At 36.8% G+C, this 16,755-nt stretch overlaps 1 protein-coding gene across 1 annotated transcript in view; it reads left to right on the forward strand.

Annotated features, from left to right (window-relative positions):
• The window catches only part of LOC124805161 (nucleolar protein 6), a 137,413-nt gene that overhangs the window by 87,828 nt on the left and 32,830 nt on the right, over positions 1 to 16,755 (forward strand). Inside the window, exons 11-14 of the mRNA XM_047265641.1 lie at positions 10,454 to 10,739; positions 11,775 to 12,002; positions 13,112 to 13,270; positions 14,022 to 14,148. Of these exons, the coding sequence (XP_047121597.1) occupies positions 10,454 to 10,739; positions 11,775 to 12,002; positions 13,112 to 13,270; positions 14,022 to 14,148 (800 nt within the window). The remainder of the gene's footprint in view (positions 1 to 10,453; positions 10,740 to 11,774; positions 12,003 to 13,111; positions 13,271 to 14,021; positions 14,149 to 16,755) is intronic.

Here is a 16,755-nt window from a genome sequence, read left to right on the forward strand (position 1 = left end):
CTTACATCATAAATGTGGAGTGATCCACCATCTTATATCAGTTTCATGAGAGATAGTTGTAAATTTTTAAATGTCATTTGTAAAATTCAGGCTGTGACCATGAAGCTTTGTGATGGTGTTAAATGCACCTCTACATATTCAGCCTTCAGTACAAAATTTTTTTCTCATGAATGGATGACTTGATGGAGCCCTTGGTTATTGATATCTGCATCTTGGCTGTTCAGGAATTGTTTCATCTTGAAAATCAGCTTGTTGTCATTCTGGATATGCCTGCCACACAACAGTTTCTTCATCCAAGCAGAAAGGAAGAAGTCACTGTGTGCCATGTCTGGAGAAATTGGAAGCTGAAGAAAAATTAGATAGCTCAAATAAGCAGCATGTGTGACTGTGTAGTGTGCAGATCATGCTAGAATGTTGAAGTGGAAAAGCACCACCTTGGACAGCTTTCTGCAACACTTCATTATGACAGTCTCCTGTTATCTTATCAGAAGATGTTGGTAGTATGCTCCTGTGATAGTTTCTTTTATGAGCATAATCTGTTAGCACCATGCCGTGGTAGTCCCAAAAAACACTCTGCATCACATTACTTGATGGTAATTGGGTCTTTTGTCTTACGTGGTGGTGGTGAATCCACGTGTTTTCACATCTTTTAGCTCCTTAGTTTCGTTGTCGTCTATGATAATTGGTTGGTTACAGAAGTCATTTGGCTTGGTCTGATACAGCTGCAACATTCCCTCTTTGGCGTCAGTTTGGTGTGCTTACTGAATGGGTGTAAGCAGTCCCAGAAGCCTGTGGGTAACGGCATTCAAAATTTCAATATGTTGTTAATTGCTTCATGACTGATTTTCACTTTTCCACTACTGCCTCAATTGTGATACTCAATTCATCAGACACCAGGACCTCCTCTTCTCTTGCAATTTCTAGTGTTCACAGAGAAATGATCTGCCACATAGCTCATCATTATGACATATCTGTTCCTCGTAACCACTGTGTCGTATGACGGTGCATTGTTGCTGTGCAGTCAGCACGGATTATTGCAGTATTGCTCCCCTTCAGATGGAGAAAACTAATTATTGCATGATACCATATTTTTGTGGTGTGTTGTGTCGTTTTGTTTTGGCTCCTCTGACAGCATGCTGTGGTAGCGTGGCATGGGATTTCATTATGTACAAGGGCTGCAAAATACGCCTACAAACAAGCAAAAAATTAAGTATGTAACTTCATTCTTTTAAAAGTAATAATTAAATATTTGCGACTGGCCCTCATGTAAAAGTGGTCTTTGAATTCAAAAGCTTCAGTTATTTTCTGTTACATGTATGTGGTGTGTTCATTGCTTGTAACTCTTATTAACATGCTAAGCGATTTTTTTTTTTTTTTAATTGATCTTCTGGTCTTACTATCTGCTGCCCATAAAGTAGGGATGGCCAAGAATTCAGCTGTTGAATCATGTTCTGGCTTGCATGTCATAACCCTCAGCCTAACTGCACACTTTCCCCACTGCCGCACCATGCTGTCTGAACTTGAAGATGGTGGAAACTGCAAATGTGCTGTATTTAAGAAGTGGCAATGGAGTAACACTGCGTGAGACTTGATTTCATATTTCTCAACAACATAGAGCACAGACGAGACAAGTTTTCATTATTATTTAACTATTTTTGGTGCATGAAGATATAATTTTTATCTGGTACAAACTGTCACCATGCAAACAGATGCAGACAGTTTCAAAGATTTTTGCACACAGTCTTCCACATAATTGTGGCTTATTTAGTTTCATAATTAAAAAAATGTTGTCACACATGCATGTTGATCAAAATATTGTAGCACTTTTGCAGCCTCATTATGGAGATGTGGAAACTCTAGCTGAGAAAAATAATGTATATGACCTGGACAGTTTTGATATAAAAGTATTTGTCTTTAAAACAGAAATTGCATTGCACATCAATCAGTTATGTCTGCACATGATGGGGTTGCTTTCAACTGAAAAGGCAAATGGTCTCAAACGCAGGTGTAAGACTGACAGTGTTTCAAAATGTTTGAAAAACTATCCTTGTAATTTTTTCAAGGCCACACTAAGTATATCAAACTTCGCATTTTCTTTAATGCCAGTGAACTTAGCCAACTCGATTGTGTTTTTTGTCAGAATTTTCCCCTTTGACAATGTGATTTTCTTTTTAATGCATTCCCATCAAGTCAGAAAAAAGTTCTTTGTAACCTTGCAGTGTCTCACTGTGGGTACTGTGTAATTAACTCCTCTTAAAGTGTGAGGTCTGTAATCCATTCAGGATGTTCTAATGTTTGTTCCTATACTCCTTTTTCCTTCATAAATTCAACAATAGTGGGTTCAAAATCAAAAAATTGCTTCAGGCATGCCGTTTGACTTAACCAACATACTTTTGCTGTTATATATAAAGTCTCCGTTCTCCTCATTCAAGTCCACTGAAAACTGTTGCAACTGACATGAAATAAAGAGTGTGACTTCAGAAACTTTACTATGCATATCAACAATTTCATCATGCCTGCAAATTTAGTGCAAACTGCTTCTTGATGTGCAGAACAATGAATCCCATGTGTTGATCATTGTAATTTGTTGCTCTTTCTTTGTCAACTAAATCTCTAAATCCTTTCTGCTTGGTGCTGTACTATAGTTTTACAGCAAATTTGCGTAGCCGTCATTTATGCAACTGCATAATATATATTGAGAATTCTCATCCTTTGTTTCTATCATTCCCATTGATTTTTCCAGGCTTTTCATGATAGAGCACTGGACTACCTCTTTTTGTGTAAGCAGCAACTGGACCTGTGAATGCCCTTCCTATCATGCTACAAATAGCAAACGATAAGCAGTGCTGACTCCATGATTCTGTGAAACTGAAAAGAGTTCTGCCAACCGAAAAATGCTGCAGAACAAACTAAATGAAATTTTCAGATGTACCAAGTACTTCTGAGAAGGACTGATCAAACCTGAGAAAGCCTGAACCTTGGCCTCCACATGCATCATACATTGTGCTCCTGTGTGGTTTGGTACACCATGACCAACCCTGCCATAATGTAATATCAGTGTCAAGAAAAAAACAAACAAACATACTTAATTTTGAAATATGAAATGATTTGCATAAGTGCCAAGAAGCAAGCAGCAGTTAATGGAGCAAGTTTAATTATCCATTCATCATGTAATGGAGATGATGTGCAGTCCATAGGCATATAAAAGCTGTAACATGACAGATGAGCTTATGAACTTAATTTCTTCTCCAGAGTCATACTGTGCATAAAGTTTCACCATTCTCACATGGGTCATGTTGGTTGGACCACATTGAACAAGCAAAATAGAAAGGAGTGATGAAGGGAGGGGAGGGGCAAGGGCTGAAAGAATGCAGGACAGCAGAAGAAGGAAATAGTTACTTTATATAGCATTAGGCAGAGCTGGAGCAGGCTTGGGTAGGGGTGTGTTTCTTGTGGTGACTTGGGAAAAGAGGAGTGGGCATTAAGGAAGAGTTGCAGGATAGGAAAGAGGAAAATCATTGAAAGAGAACAGTATAAAGATTCTTTGACTCATAAATCTCTGAATCAGATTAAAATGGAGCCAGAGTAAAGAAGTTCATTAGAATTGGAGAGAAAAGGAGTATGGGAACAGGAGACAGGGGCTGAGGAGGTTGAGGTGCAGGGACTAATAGAGACTGAGGCCAGGGAGATTGTGGTTGTAAACTACTTATTTGAGGGGCAATTCTCACCCATGCTATTTAAAGAAGCAGTAACATTTTTCTAGTGTGGTATGTCAGGGGCATGGGGGTGGAGGAGGAACGATGGCTTGAGATGTAAATCAGCTGTTAAAGTTGACCATGTTGTATTCACTGGCACCTTCTGCTTTTAGGGAGTCAAACTTGTCCTTGCTAGGTTGACCACCCAGTTGCTGAGTACATCTCATGGCAGTCTTAGTGGTAATTGGGCCAATAACACATATTTTGATCCTGCAATCCCACTGACCTCAGTATCTTTAATTCAGTGTCTTCTATTCATCACTGTCTTGTTTTACCCCCCACCCACACCCCCATCTTGACTGCCCTTTTCACAGTGTGCAACATGCCATCACTTCTGTTTACACCCAAATGAGCTTTTGTTGGTGCCATACTTCTCTCCCACTTCTTGTTGTCCCTTCCTTTCCTAGTTCTTACCTCTCCCTTCCATTTCTTCTTCCCCTTTGCTTTGTTCATCTCATCCACTTCAACTGACAGGACTTCTACCTTAATGTAGCTACAGACTGTTCAACTGTGGTAGTATATGTACTCTGAAGAAGGCTGAAAGTTCCCAAACTCCAGTTTTCCGGGTATTGTTAAAGTACAAATGTACTGTTCAGGGCCCTCTGTCATTGGTGACTGAGTGCTTTTCATTGTTTAAATTGAATCTTATTGAAATAACTATGAAGTTAATTTAAAATTTTAAACTGTGATTGTTAGCATTTTGTGACAGTATTTTGGACAAACATGTATTCTGACTTGTGTATACAATCTTGTGTCTTTCCATGAAAATGTTTTTGTATTTTTAAATCACTTTCATAAATTAATCAGCCAGTTTATCCCAGTACTAACAGTTTGGCAAATTACATAAAAATGAAATTTCAAACAATGAAAGGTAACTGAAATAGCTGTATCTAATGCAAAAATGTGCACTTATAGGTGACAGTAATGCCGAGAGCAAGAATGTATGAGATTCTCTACCTCATTTTTACCAGGAGAATGCAGGCTGAAGTGGATAGTGTGGAAGTGTGCTGGAACGAAATCTTACCATACTTTCGAGAAAGGTGTGTAAATTACCAAGTGCAGATCGACTGCTACATACAGCAGTTCATAGAATAAAGATGCATCCATTAATGGACAAATTGAAGAAGGAGAAGAATAAGTACACATTTTAAGAGCAGTGTGGTAATTTATCATGAATAGAAAAAAAAGGCAGCAGATGAAATTGGAAATTCGGAGGAGTTAATGAAACATGTCTGAAGATAGAAAATTCATCGTGTTTGAGAGAACTGACAAGATAGAAAACATTTAGTCAGATCTGTGCATGCATAGATGGCTGATGAAAGGTAAAATAAAAAAATACAAGACCAGTGAAAGAGCAGGAGAAAAGAGAAAAATTAAGAGAGGAGAAAGAGGGAAATAAGACAGATGAAGAAAGAAGTAAATGATATTATCATAGGAAGACAAAGAAGGGCATTATTTGAACATATTTCTCCCTAGATAATTCTTCAAATGGAAGATATTTTTTTAATTTGTGGATAAAGGGGTTATTCCTCTCCGTAAATACAAATAATTAATTGTTATTTATTATTATCTCAAAACTAACAAATACTTAGAATACAACAACATTTACTTGGTGTATTTTCTGATCAGCACTGTCACCTATAAGTGTTTGTTCCTGAGCTTTCTGTTGGACAAATACATAATTAATGCATGTTTAGGTGGTATGACTTGATGGCTTAGTGGGTAAGTGCCAGACTAAAAACAGAAAGGCCATGAACTTTGTTCTCAGTAAATCCTAGAATTTTTCTGTCACTTACCATTTATTTCCCCCTCTGGAAATTATTTGTACATGTGAAAAATACCACTTTGCACCTATGTTGGGAGTCCATATTAAACTACAGGTACCATTATGACAAACTGGGAAAGTCAGTTCAGAAGCCATAAGAATACTTTCTTCATTAAGATGCCCAGTTAAAGACTGTGGCATCCAAAACCAACCAGAGCTTTATTTACTTTACGTAATAATAAGCATAACATAGATGAATGGCTTTGACAGTTAACACTACCAATGCAGCACAATTCAAGTGACCCCTGCATTTGGCAGTACTTCCTCTCCTTCCCATTGTGGAAGCACTGTGTGTAACTAGGAAAAGATGAAAATGCAGCCGACAGAGACAAACTGAACTGACTTCCTCAGTTGTACCAAGATTTCTAAAGTTAATGGATGTGGATCCGCTTCATATAACAACGCAGTTCTTTCCTGTCTCTACTGCTTCAAAATGAGTAAACAGAATAAGGCCGTGATGGCTGGTAATAGTCAACATTCTTTAAATCTAAAGTCTCTTAAAACTGTCATAAGCAACTTAGATAAAAATGATTCACCATCATCACTGTTTCTACTCAACTGTAAGTTTTTCAGACTTGAAACTGAAAGTCCAAACAGCGAATGTATTGTGGCTATTTATAAGTAAGGGTTGCTCACCTAAGATGGTTTGAATTATTGGACGTGCTAATTCAGTGTTGAAGTTTTTGAGCCACTTGAAATGAAAACGAGATGAACAAGCTGCTGAAGAGTATTGTGCTTACACTAAGGAGGTAAACAAGGTCAAAGAAGACTCACATTTACAAATAATGATGAATCGTCCAATTATGTTTCGTGAGATACATTTGACAGTGATCTTGCTAAGTTTTTGTATCCATTCCATGATTTTCTTGAATGCTATTCAAGACCAACTTTTTATTGAAATGCCTCTTCTTCAACTGCACATGTCCTACATTGGTGCAGGATTGGCACGGCTAATTTAAGGGGTGGCCAGATGCCCTTCCTGTCACCATCCTATTACGCCATGGGATGGAATATGTGTATCCCAAGTGGCTACATGTAGTGTTATTCATGTCAAAGTGAGCAAAAGTGTGTAACTGTTTGCAAAATCATGTAACTGAGGTGGGACTGGAGCACCAATCCTGTATCTCACCAGGTGAGATGTGGAAAACAGCCCAAAAAACCGTATCCAGGTTGGTCGGCACACCGACCTTCATCATTAATTCACCAGGCAGATTTGGTCTGTGGCCTGCACACCTCCCTGCCCAGCTTTAACCTGCCCCAGCTTTAACATGCCCAGCTATCTGAGCGGCTCTTTTTACTGAAATGCTAAACAATTTAAACATTTCAGATTAGACATAATTGGCTGAAGGACACTTACCAGAAAAATAAACATTTCCATCAGGAACAAGTTGCAGTAAAAAAATATTATTGTAAGATGATGAATATAGAGGGTGGACCATTTTAATCTGTAATGTGGAACAAGTCAAGATAGAGATGAAATACAGCAAAATGTGTTACTTAAAAATTGTAGGTGGAAAAGAGGGTCACGCTTTGCTGCTAATGGCCATGTCCTTGAATGTGATTTTCAAGGCGATTTTTTAAAATGGGAACCCTAATGTCTGATTTACGATTTGAAAAGAGCAGCAGATTTACGTATAAAACGATGTTATTCGAGGTCATGGCAAGGTTCAATCAAGGTCAAAAAAGCAAATATGCTTTTAGTTCTAGTAGAGATTAATTCAGAATAGAGGAGGGGTACAGCAAAATACAATGTTAGATGCAAACAGGAAGGGGTATAAGGGTCACATATCATTACCATTAACCATGATTTTAAAGGTAATTATCAAACATCATTCGAAGACTGGGTTTTGTTTTGTGGAAATCCCCATTTGTGACATCGAATTTGGAAAGACCAAACAGAGATTTGAACTTCAAGTTGTAATTAACGTGTTTATTGGCAAAAATAAATACATCACAGTGTATAAATGTTGCTGTGGCATTTGCAAGACAGAACAAACATAAATAAAAAGTAGATCATTTGTTTACAAGTCGTTGAATGAGTCCTCTTGCCTCTCGTATCTCAGGATCCCCTTTCAGTTTGTACCTAGCATTATATTTTGCTGTATCCCTCCACTATTCTAAATTAATCCCTACGAGAACTAAAAACATATTTGCATATTTGACCTTTATTTTATGAACTATGACCTTGAATGATGTATCATTTTATATGTAAAATTTGCAGCTCTTTTCAAATCTTGTGTTAAATATTAGGGTTCCCATTAAAAAAATCACTTTAACTTCCAAACCATCTTGAAAATCACATACAAGGTCACAGCTGGTAGTAGCAATGCATGACCCTCTTTGCCACCTACAACTTAATGTCTAAAACATTTTGCTATGTCTCATCTCCATCCCGAGTTACTCCCCATTATGGATTAAAAAGGTCCACCCTGGTATATATGTACAATTTTTGCCACCTGGTTAAGCTGTAAAATTAGTTTTTTGGGTTATGATCCATCGAACTGATAACCTTGTTAGACATCCAAAACATAAGCATGGCGGAGAATTTCTGGAACTCATATCTACATTGTGAAGTCACAATGCTAGATGAAATTCACAGAGAATCAAGTTTAGACCCAGAAAGAGTTATTGCAACTGTAACTTATAATAGAAGCAATTTTGTAAAAGTATTAAAAGAGTTTGTTGTCTCTGTCAGTAGTTAAGTGGAGTCAGAGAAAGATTTGACAGATGAAGATGATGATCACGACTGTGATGAAGACGGTCATCTAGAAGTGTTGGAGTATTTCCATTTCAGTGAAAGTGCAGATATCACAGAATATGGCATCCAGTTGCCAGAGCGCTTTCCTTGTGCTGCACATACACTAAATTTGTGTGATTCCCCAAGTGATACTAAAATCCTGAAAATGGAGAATATATATAGCATAATTTGAAGTACATCCCAAAACAAGACAAAAATGTAAAGCTTTGTGAAATCCAGCTAGACGTGGAAAACCATGTGAAATAATTGAAAGTGATTTAGGACAAACTTGGACCAGCCATAGCATTAAAAGGTTGAATACTGTGTACAAATTTATTTGATATGAGGTGGGTTGATGCAGTTACATAGAGTTTTGGGTTTCAAAAATTTTGTAAGCAGAACTGAGCATGAATGCATAAAAGAGGTTGTAATGTGTTCGGGCACTATTGTTCAAGCTGTGGTATACTGCAGGACATATTATGGACTTCTCGTTCCATGCTTTGTGATTCTACATAAAAGGATGCAAAGACTTTTTTCATCTTTCTGTACCAAAGGGAGAACATACAGCTGTTGCAGCACTGTCTTTCACACTGTTTAAAAATAAGTTGTTCACCTGCATTAATTGTCCCTGATCAAGGGAGACTTTCAACAAACTTCAAACATATAGTAGTCAAGAAGTGTTGCAGGAATTGGGTGACGATTCTGAAAATGAAAGTGTGACAGAAAAAGAAAATTAGTTTCTCAAATTTGAATCAGATTCATGAGCTGAAACCGACAGGAAACCACAGCAAAGTTATTCACCAAAAACTAGAGCAGAACTTATGATTTTTCAAACTTTTGCTCAAGAAGATCTTGATTGAAGTCTGTGGTTATCCTGAAATAAAGACAGTTTTCAGAAGATCTAATCTTATATAATTATTTGTTAAAAAATTATCTTTTATTCATGCTCCCCTTTCTTTATAAATATTGAATAAATATTTTTATTTGTGTAAGTGAGTAGTCATTCAAATAAATATTTTTATCTGTTGTTCACAAATAATAATTTTTATTTGTACTCATTATTCCTCATTTGCATGGATTTTGTCCAGCTCTGTTTGAGACAGTAATTAGCTCACTTGGAAAAGGTGGTGAAGTAAGAAGTTGTTGGTTATTTAAAGACACCATCCCAACATTGGCCTGAAGTGATTTTGGGGCATCTCTGTAACTAGTCTGAGATCTGAGTGTTGCTCTCTCTTGGCTGAGAGTCCAATTTATTAACTATACTTGGAGTTACAAACAATAGCATGCAATTCAGACTTGTTCTTCACACCTATTTCATGCATGCATTCTCTTACAGCTGTGTATGTTGTAGGCAATTCAAGTGTTAAACATGATCGTAGCAAGTTATTTAGTAAATTTTTATTCTATTTGTTGTGAATTATCATTACTGATGGTGGTGGTAAGCAACAAATTGTACATTAGTGAGAGAAATAATTTGCAGGATACACGATTCTTTTTAGTGCAAAACGTGTGTGAATTTACCACAAGTGTCACTTTGAACCAGCAACAATGCGTACCTTGTCCATGCCTTGACCTGAGCCAAGTGCCATCATTTGTGAACTATAGAGTGCAATCTCATTCAGTCTATTGCCTGCAGGATTTTGTGGTGCTTGTATTGGGAGTTTTGTATCCCATCAACATGTGTGTGATATTTTTACAATAAAAATAGCTAAGCCTCACTATGCTCTCGCTACTATGGGAAAAAGAATGAAAATATTGTTAACTGTTGTCTTGGTCACGAAGAATGAAATTAATCTCATATAGCATAATTATTCCTGAAGTTAAGAGCTGTATTTTTCATTTGCTTCCCCCCCCCCCCCCCCCCTTCTTCTTCCTAATCACCATCCACCTCTAACCACCCCCCCTCCCGCCCCCCTCAACTTTCCCTCTGTCATGTGTATAAACTGAAACAGACATTTACATGTTTAGTATGATGTCCTTTCATTTTAGTAAAATGTTGCAAAACTGTTGCTTTCCTACACCCTCAAATGTCCCACCATTTCCATTATCTTTTCTAAGTAAAATTATCCTGAATTGATGTTAAATTTGTTTATTAAATGTGAAAAGGATAATACTGAAATGTTGTTTATATTGCAGTGTGAGAGATATGGAAAGCGTTGTGTCAACTCAAAGCCCCAAAAGTAAGCAACTAGACTGGTTAGGACAAGTGAGACCTTTGGCGTTGGCACTGATTCTTCCTCTAATACGAAGAGCTCTCAGATCTCGTGTATTGTTGTTGGGAGTCAGTTTAGGTGCTTCAAAGACTTGGAACCCAAGGCAGAAGCCACCTCTTGATGAACCTCATCTGGTGTTTGGATTGAGGCTTAACCCATCGCATGCTTACAGTATCCTTGACAGAGGTCCTGAAGCTAATGTTCCAGAGGTAATGTCAGCACATTATGTATTAAGGTTAAACTTTTATTCATTCACTTTTATTTTAGGGACAGAATGAAAGGATTGACGTATAGGAACAAAAATAATCTCTTTATTGTACTTCATTGAAATTTTATGAAATTATCAACTTGTGTTCTTGTCACTTAACTCAATTTATGTTCATTGGTACAAAGCAAACTCCAATAGTTAAATTTTTCCTCATTAAATATGTAAGTCTTGTAAATGTTCAAGGCTAACACAAAAACAAGAAAGAAAGTTAATTCAAATAAGCGAGTGTAAAATATGTTCTCTTAGTTATGTAATCAAATCTGGCATGTGTTTACATTAGCAAAACATATAGTGCAATCTTACTATTACACTTGTCAAGGGCTTTTTAAAAAAATGTGTAAAATGCAGCAAAAATTAAAAGGTGGGAAATTTTTTTAATTGAATAATTGATGTATGGAATCCCTCTCCCCTATGGTATATGTACATAATATGCACCAAAATATTCTTCAGAGACTTGTTTATTATCTGATGAAGGTTTTCTGAAGTTGGCACTATGTTTAGTCACTGATGTGATATCTCCTGGCACTTTGGCACAGCAAATCACACTAAAAGTAATGAGTTTTGGAGAGAGACAAACAGTCGTAAACTGAGGAGTAGCCATGTTGATGTAACTTTTTATGAAGCTATTGTGCCATATAATTTTCATATTTATACTTGTGTACTGTGAAAATATGCAGTTTAAGTGTTGTGCCATATTGAAGATCTCTCCAAAACCCATCATTTTAGTGCAATTTATTCTGCTAAAGTGTTGAGCAAAGCAATGTCAGTGGCCTATTGCCACAAATTGTTCTGACGTTTACCGATTCAGATCCGCTAAGTAGAGCTCCCACTGCTTGAAAATTAAAAAAAATAACTGCATAACATTTGCAAACAACACCACAACAGTGTCATTTTATGCCAGTTGTACCAGTTTTTTTCCATGAACATTGTTTCGTAAAATGGGAAATCGTGGGTTAATTATAGATATGTTTCTTAGGCAGAAGATTTCAGAAAATTCTGGGGCAGCAAATCAGAATTGCGGCGTTTCCAAGATGGAGGCATTGCAGAAGCAGTTGTATGGAAAAAAGGTGCTACATTGTCTGACAAAAGAGTTATTTGCCGCCTCATTGTTGAACATATTTTGAATATGCATCTTCAGATTGATCCAACTTCAAGCATTACTTATATAGCAGACCAAGTGGAGTCTGTTTTACAGTCACGGAAGGTAAGGACAATTTACCGGGATTTTCTTATATTCCTCATAATTATAATTACATTGTTATTACTTTTACTTCCATGAAACTGGAACTAAACTTTAATAATGATAACAAAATAGTTCTGACAAAACATTTAACACAAGAAATAGAAAAGATTGTATTTTATTTTCACCGTTAACGTGTACAATTAAGTATGTCATGGTGACTTATCACATTAATCATATTGTTGCCATGTATTGGTTTATCTTGATCTCTCAGCTGAGCTGTAAACTTGTAACATGCTGTTTCTCTGGTCATTTTCAGTTGGTTTCATTTCTGTCTTGTTCTACAAGGCTTGTTTATTATGCCTCAAAACTTGTGGGTTGTTAAACTCTTAGGTGTGCCTGTTGTTTCAGGCAGTGTGTGCCAATAAGAATCAGGCAAACCATGTAAAATGTCTCTGCTTAACTGTTGTGCATTTGTAACTAATGATGTGACTTAATTGGCATAATGATTAGGACACTGGAGTCACATTTGGGTGAAGTGGCATTCAGATCCCCTGTCTTGCCATCCAGATTTGTTTTCTGTGATTTCCATTAATTGGTTTAGGGCAATGTCTAGATGGTTTCCTAAAAAAGGATGTGGCTAATTTACTTCCCCATCAGTTTCCTATCTGAGCTCGCACATATTTTGACAAAATAATAAATAGTAATGCTGAACTGAACTGTTATGTACTTTCTGCTTTCTCACTCAGTTTGTGTGGTCGTGGAATGATAGATGCTGAACACTATTCACTGTACTGACTGTGCAGTACACTGTAATAACGTGTTGTTAGAAAATGCACTGTTATCCAGTTGCACACTTCACTTGATTGATGCGTAAAAGGAAATTTAAGATTTGTTTATATAAGTGTCGAGTCTTTAACAAAAAATTCTATCATTATTGACAAAAAAATACCTTTGCCAGTCCAGCTTCCAGGGTATAATTAAGCTTCTTGGAATGGGCACTAAGTTATCATTTTAACTTATTTTTAAATGTATGGTCACTAATGAGGCATTTTGTTAAATATACTTTTTTAAATTTTTAGAGTGCATTGTGCATATCTTATGAAGATCTCTATAAATAACTGCTTTCACAGATCAAACCTGCTGAATTTGAATATGGTACAGGTGAGGAGGCAACCCTAGCAGTGCTCTCTTCGTATGATGGACTCACAAAACAGCTTCGACAGTTGAAAGATTTGCCTCTGGAAATAAGCACTGTGCAGGGCAACTCAGCTGTATTTCGTTACTGTGAGGTAAATTTTTCAATTATATGAATCTTCAAGTTGAATGTGAAATTGTGTCATTAAGATTTAAAATTAGTTTGCAGTAGGTGCACCAGAACAAAGATGTGAAATAACAGTGTTATGCTGTTTATAATTTCTCACAGATTTATTGCCTATCATTCCATCCAGTACCAGTAGTGTGCAGTTTGAGCTGGATAACACTTGCAACTATCCAGTTCTCAGGATCTCAATGTCCCTTTATGCATTAAAATAAATTTGCTATAATTAATTGTGCTCCCCCTCAGGGGTGTAAATGATCTATTGTGAAATACAGTGACTAAATTTTGCAGTATGAAGAAATATTTATTAATGATATTCTGTCAGCTTCATAGGAGTATTAAGTGTTGTTGATTATCATCTTGTTGATTGCATATATTCAGCATTAACAGTATAAATTGTCTAATAATGTTTATGTAGTTATATTGATTAAGGTTTGTGGTGCAGTTGTTAAAGTGCAGATAATTATTTAAAACAATATACAATGATGATTCCATGTGGTATTAGAAAGCAAAAAGTTGACTGAATGTAGGGAAGAAAGAAAATCATTCTCTTCATTTAGAAGATAGGCTTATTATTGAATGATGCAAAGAGATCCATCCCATGTGTTCTATCTTTTGATTAATAATCATTTAAGTGCTTTTTACCCCCTCCCCTCCAATCTAAGTTCTGTCATTAGTTTCATGTAATTTTGCACCTTGATTGCTATGTCTTTATGTTACAGGTTTTCCCTCCACTTTCTACAACACACAAGTTACAACGAAGTACTTGTGCTGACCGCTCCTTGTGTTATATTTTTCTTGAAGATTCACCACATAAGCATATTCCACGATGGGTACTACCTGTTGAAGGTATGAGTTGTGATTCTGTCTAGAGTTGTAATTTTTAGCTTGTGGCATTAACACATTTTTGAATCAAAATAATCTTATTAATAGAAATTATATATAAAAACAAAGATGAGGTGACTTACCGAACAAAAGCGCTGGCAGGTCGATAGACACACAAACAAACACAAACATACACACAAAATTCAAGCTTTCGCAACAAACTGTTGCCTCATCAGGAAAGAGGTTAAGGAGAGGGGAAGACGAAAGGAAGTGGGTTTTAAAGGAGAGGGTAAGGAGTCATTCCAATCCCGGGAGCAGAAAGACTTACCTTAGGGGGAAAAAAGGACAGGTATACACTCGCACACACGCACATATCCATCCACACATACAGACACAAGCAGACATATTTAAATATGTCTGCTTGTGTCTGTATGTGTGGATGGATATGTGCGTGTGTGCGAGTGTATACCTGTCCTTTTTTCCCCCTAAGGTAAGTCTTTCTGCTCCCGGGATTGGAATGACTCCTTACCCTCTCCTTTAAAACCCACTTCCTTTCGTCTTCCCCTCTCCTTAACCTCTTTCCTGATGAGGCAACAGTTTGTTGCGAAAGCTTGAATTTTGTGTGTATGTTTGTGTTTGTTTGTGTGTCTATCGACCTGCCAGCGCTTTTGTTCGGTAAGTCACCTCATCTTTGTTTTTATATATAATTTTTCCCACGTGGAATGTTTCCTTCCATTATATTGATATCATTAATTTGAATCCAACAATTATTAATAGAAACAATGACAATACAGTTTTTCCTTAGTAAGTACTTTTTTTGCACAATCAAAGTGATAAATTTGAAATTCTAGCTGCTTGCATTTTATCATGACACTGAATTGCATTATTTCAGTGGAGTAATATATTGTGGAGTACACTTGGTTTTGTGACAGTTTTGCATTAAATTTAATTGCTGGCATGGTTCCTTTGAAAGAATGTCACCCAGTTCCTGTCACTGTTGTACCCAATTTCAAGAAAGATTTGTAAGTGGTATAGAAAGAGGAAAGTGCTAGTTCCAGATTTAATTATTTATTTATTTTACAATTTTGAGTCCTCTAACTGGTTTGATGTGACTTGTAATGAATTCCTCTGCTGTGTTACTCTCTTCATCTTAGAGTAGCACTTGCACCCTATATCCTTAATTATTTGTTGGTTATATTCCAATCTCTGTCTTCCTCTGCAGTTTTGATGTCTACAGGTCATTCTGGTACCAAGGAAATTTTCTGTGGTGTCTTAAAAAGTGTCATATCATCATGTCCCATCTTCTTACCAGTATTTTCTACACATTCCTTTCTTTGCCTGTTCTGCAGAGAACCCCTCAGTCCATAGCTTGCCACTCCATCTAATTTTCAATATAATTACATAACATTGCATCTCAGATGCCTTGTTCTCTGCTTTCCTGGTGTCCGCAGTCTGTCAATTTTGGTCAGAACACTGTCTTTGCCATTGCTAATCCACTTGTTATGTCCCCCTTTCTTTGTACATGATATGTTATTTTGCATCCTAGGTACCTGAATTACTCAGCTTCATCCAGTTCATGGTCACCAGTTTTGATATTCAATGTATTGCTAATATCATTTCTGTTACTCCTTATTACTTTCATCTTTCTTCAGTTTACTCTCAATCTGTATTCTTTACTTATTAGATTTTCCATTCCCATCAACACATTCTGTAATTCTTCTTCACTTTCACTGAGGATGTCAGTGTTATCAGTTAATCTCATCATTGATATCCTTTTACCCTGAATTTCAGTCCCACCCTTGAAACTTTCTTTTATTTTTGTCATTGTTTATTCAGTGTTCAGATTAAACAGTAGGAGAGAAGCACAGCATTCCTACCTGACACTACTGTTTGTCTGAACACTTCATTCATTGACTGCCATTCTTTTGTTCTCTCTTGGTTCTTGTGTGTATTGTATTGTATATTTCCTGTAGCTAAGCTACTGTTTTTCTCAGGATTTCCAACATCTTGCACCGAACAGTGGAAAGTTCAGGATGGAATAACAGCAGTATTATGAAAGCCCGAGCTCTTGGCCAGCCAAATGGCCTTCTTTGGAAGGCGCACTGCCACTGTGAATGTCTATGTGTGTGTGTGTGTGTGTGTGTGTGTGTGTGTGTGTGTGGGTTGTGTTTCCAAAAGCTTAAATTTTTGCAGTCTTATCTCTGTGCCTGTCTGCAACTCAGTGCCCCCTGTATGTGATGAATAGCCTGTCCTTTTCATATCATCTTGCACTATTTTACTTTTTTTTTTTGTTTCTGTGTCAACAAATCCAGCAAACGTGTCTTGATTTTTCTGAAGTCCCCCTTCCATTATCAAGTGTAACAGCAGAACTGCTTATATGGTCTCTTTACCTGTCCTGAAGAGAAACTTGCGATTCTGTAATGGCTTCTCGATTTCCTTTTCCATTCTTCTGTGTATTATTTTTGTCAACAACCTAAGTGCTTGAGTTTTCAGGTTACTGTGCGATAATTCTCTCACTTACCTGTATCTGCTATCTTTGGAATTTTGTGGATGATATTTTTCTGAAATTCTGATGGCATGTGTCTGGTCTCACAGATTTTACATACCAACTTGAATAGTCATATGTTTTAG

The sequence above is a fragment of the Schistocerca piceifrons genome, chromosome 7, assembly GCF_021461385.2.
Source record: "Schistocerca piceifrons isolate TAMUIC-IGC-003096 chromosome 7, iqSchPice1.1, whole genome shotgun sequence".
In the NCBI taxonomy this organism is placed as follows: Eukaryota; Metazoa; Arthropoda; class Insecta; order Orthoptera; family Acrididae; genus Schistocerca; species Schistocerca piceifrons.